Source organism: Pan paniscus, chromosome 9 (assembly GCF_029289425.2).
Source record: "Pan paniscus chromosome 9, NHGRI_mPanPan1-v2.0_pri, whole genome shotgun sequence".
NCBI classification, from domain to species: Eukaryota; Metazoa; Chordata; class Mammalia; order Primates; family Hominidae; genus Pan; species Pan paniscus.
This window is the reverse complement of record NC_073258.2, coordinates 20,051,098-20,054,306: the sequence shown is the minus strand read 5'-3', so window position 1 is coordinate 20,054,306 and position 3,209 is coordinate 20,051,098. Positions and strand designations below refer to the sequence as shown.

Sequence of the window (3,209 nt, the reverse complement as noted above, 5' to 3'; positions counted from 1 at the left end):
TGGTTCTTCTGGTTATCACACCTGGGTTCACTCACTTTATATGGAGGGGATGATTCTCAGCCTTGAATGAACTTCAGAATCACTTGGGGAGCTTTTGGAAAAAAATACCAATACCTGGCCCTGGATATCTGGGGCAGAAACATTAAATCAGAATATCTAGGGGGCGAGCTCAGACATGGGTTTAAAAAATACTCATATCAACCTGTGTACCCTTCCATAAGAGCCACGGACGTGTGTAGTAATGTAGTCAAGGTCAGAGGAACTTCCCCACGTACTGGAGAAATTTGCACCCCTCCTTCCTTCCCCAGGCAGCAGGCTTCCTCCTTGCAATCCGCCTGCCGCCTACAGGCGTCGCTGAGGGACAGCTGGCCCAGTTTGCGGATTTTCCTCCGGATCCCCCACCCATGTCCAGGGAAAGCCGGAGCCACGGCGGTATAAATTAGCGCCTTTATTTTGATCACCTGAGCGAGCGCCCGCGGCTCGCCCGCCTGCGGTATAAACGTACAAATTCCCTGTAGCACCACACACCATGCCTCAGAGATAAATACAGCCCCAGGGGCTCCTGCTCTGGCAAAGCAACTCTTATTTACAGGAATAGATTACAAAAGTATTACAAAAAGTGGTCCTGAACCGGGAAACGGGTTGGGGGTGGGTTACGGTTACACCTGCTACATTTGGGACCGGAGTGCACTGGGTCTCACGCCCCCCCAAATAACCGGTGCATCCCGGGGCGGGGCTTAGGTCTGCGAGGGTCTCACCCCCATGGGGGAGGGCGCGAGAAAGCTGAACCTAGCCCCTCAAGGTTCAGCTCTGGCCCACCGAGGAACACGGAGCGGCCATCGCAATGGGTCTCCGAGAAGGGTGCTGCGTGGAAAAAACCGCGCTGTGTCCTTGCCCTGTGGGGCGGGGGCGGAAACTTCAGTTCTCCCGCCTCTCCTACCTCAAGAGAGGTCGCTTTTAAAGCGCTGTTGGGAGGGGGGCATTTAAGTTCAATCTTTTGGGCGCGAGGGACCCTAGGGGCACCATCCCTCGGGCGGGTGGGCGGCCACCATCCCCTCAGAGCACCTGGTATATCGGGTTGGGGTTCGCACCCGCAGGGCACTGCGGGGCGGCGTCCGGTGACTGGGTGGGGTCGCCGCTGCTCTCTCCCTCGCTGGGGGCGGCAGCCTCTTGCCTGCGTGGAGGCGACTCAGAAGGCACGTCGGCCAGCAGGAGGGCGGGCGCCGCAGGGCTCTCGGTGGAGATGCGCTCCACGATGCTGGACAGGCAGTCTAGGCTCGACACCGCCGCACTCTTCCCGGGCCTGGGTTCTGCTCGGGGAGGGCTCGGTTAGTAAGCAGGGGTGGGGCCGCGACAAGCCTCCCACCCCCGGGCCCAGTACTTTGAGACAGATTGGAAACTGAGGACTTGTTAGAGTCCGGGACAATCTAAAAGAGAGGGAGCTACTTGCTTAGTATTTCATCTCCTGCACCACTTCCCAGGACATAGGCGTGTGTGAGTGGGGGTGGGAGCGTCCTAGATAGAGGCCAGGACAGCTCCATGAAGGAGGAGGAGCGAGCAGGGAGAGGCCCGGAATACCCACCGCTGGGCGCCTCGTTGTAGTAGGCGCCTTCGTAGCAGTTCCGCCGCCGGGCGCCGCTCGGGGGGCCGCTGTAGTCCATCTGCAAACAGCAAGGGCGACTGAGTCAGGCCCGCGGGACGGCTCGAGGCCCGAACACCAATTCCTGTAGCCGCCCCCTCCCTAACTCTAGCCTAAGGCTCTAGTTCCGGGCCCAGACCTGTCCTGGTTGGGGGGGTAATTACGGGTGGGTAGGAGATGAGGTCTGCAACATGCAGGGCCAAACCAAGGGCGGACAGTCACCAAGGGGCGCAAATTTACATTTTGGAAGTAGGGATAAGTAGAGAAAAAGATCTTCACGTTCGCGCTGCAGTGTTCTAATAGCGCCCCCAATGGGGCAGCTCGAACGCTTGCCCGCACACTTCCAAAACAGGCTACCCCAGTGACAGCTGCCCAGGACAAGGGGGTCCCCTCTCTCGGGAAGGATCCTGGCCCAAACCTCCCGCAAGGCCAGCTTCCCGCTCTCGGAAACGCGTCCCTGATATCCCGAGCTCCGTCCTAACTTCCTCACTTCCTGGGGTCCCGGCCTTACCATGCCGTCGGAGCAGTTGGAGCGCGGGCTGGACGCGTCGGAGTCGCCGCTGTAGTGCTCGCCGCCGCGGCCCGGGGGCAGCGGGCCCGGCGCATAGAAGGTGGCTGCGGCGCCAGGGGGCGCGGCGTCCTGGTCGCGCAGCAGAGCCTGCAGGCCCTCGATATAGCGGATGGCGTTGCGCAGGATCTCCACCTTGGGCAACCGCTGGTTTGGATTGCTCGACGTGCAGCGCTTGAGTGTCTCAAAGGCCTCATTTACTTTGCTCAGGCGGCGCCGCTCGCGCATGGTGGCGGCCTTGCGGCGGTCGGCGTTGGTGGTCTTGCGCTTGCACGCCTTGCAGGCCCACAGTAGGCAGCGACCCGCCTGGTGGTGCCCGCTGGGCGCGCGCACATGCTCGTCCTCACGTGCGCCCGGGGCCGGGTGCACCGCCGCGGGGAAGTGCGAGTGCTCTTCGGGTTTCAGGAGCGCGCCCACGTGCATCAGGCGCGGGTCCAGGTCTTCGAAGAAGCGCAGGTCCGGGGAGTCGAAACACGGGTCGTCATAGAAGTCGTCCGTTGTGGCAAAGGAGCAGAGAGAGCCGTCGGGGGCCGTCAGGTCTACGTCGCGGAGCGGTGGCGACAGTAGCTCCATATCCTGGCGGTGGCGCGGCACGGTCCTGGCTTCGCCCAACCCAAGCGGCAGAGAGTGGCCGGAACTTTCTGCCGCTCGGGAGCCCCGGCTGTAGATAGCAAAGTGCTGGAAGTCTGAATGCCCACCCACTGTCCCCCACCCCTCCCTCTCCTGTCTGGCCTGATTTGTGGTTAAGGAAAGCGGCGGCAGCGCCCCAGGGCTTCCTCACCCCTAGCTTCTCGCCAGGCGCCCTGGGCTATTTATCCGTAGTAGCCTAAACGCCCCGGAGCCCAGGCGGGCAGCTGGGGGAGGGGGAGCCCGAGGCCAATAGGAACACTGCGGGGCGGGGCTTGGGGGGGGGTCCCCGGGGTGGCCGCAGGGGCCCGCAGACTGGCCAGCCAGCCCGCCCCTCCACACTGGCGTGCGCGCTCGGTCCCCTACTGGGCAGGG

At 62.5% G+C, this 3,209-nt stretch overlaps 1 protein-coding gene across 1 annotated transcript; it reads right to left on the bottom strand.

Annotated features, from left to right (window-relative positions):
* Positions 1–428: 428 nt before the first annotated feature.
* MYOD1 (myogenic differentiation 1) lies at positions 429–2,992 on the bottom strand. Its single transcript, XM_003818216.6, has 3 exons — positions 2,151–2,992; positions 1,583–1,661; positions 429–1,310 (listed from the first exon to the last, which is right to left on the bottom strand). Exons 1-3 carry the CDS (start codon positions 2,778–2,780, stop codon positions 1,057–1,059), a joined length of 963 nt encoding a protein of 320 aa, XP_003818264.1. The 5' UTR covers positions 2,781–2,992; the 3' UTR covers positions 429–1,056.
* Between the last annotated feature and the right edge of the window lie 217 nt (positions 2,993–3,209).

Bases quoted from the DNA above. Each gene is read 5' to 3' on its own strand.
- MYOD1 (XM_003818216.6), bottom strand. From the start codon at position 2,780: ATGGAGCTACTGTCGCCACCGCTCCGCGACGTAGACCTGACGGCCCCC. The intron at 1,662-2,150 runs GTAAGGCCGGGA...TGCTGTTTGCAG, and splicing joins CCAACTGCTCCGACGGCATG to ATGGACTACAGCGGCCCCCC. The intron at 1,311-1,582 runs GTGGGTATTCCG...CTCCCCGAGCAG, and splicing joins CTACAACGAGGCGCCCAGCG to AACCCAGGCCCGGGAAGAGT.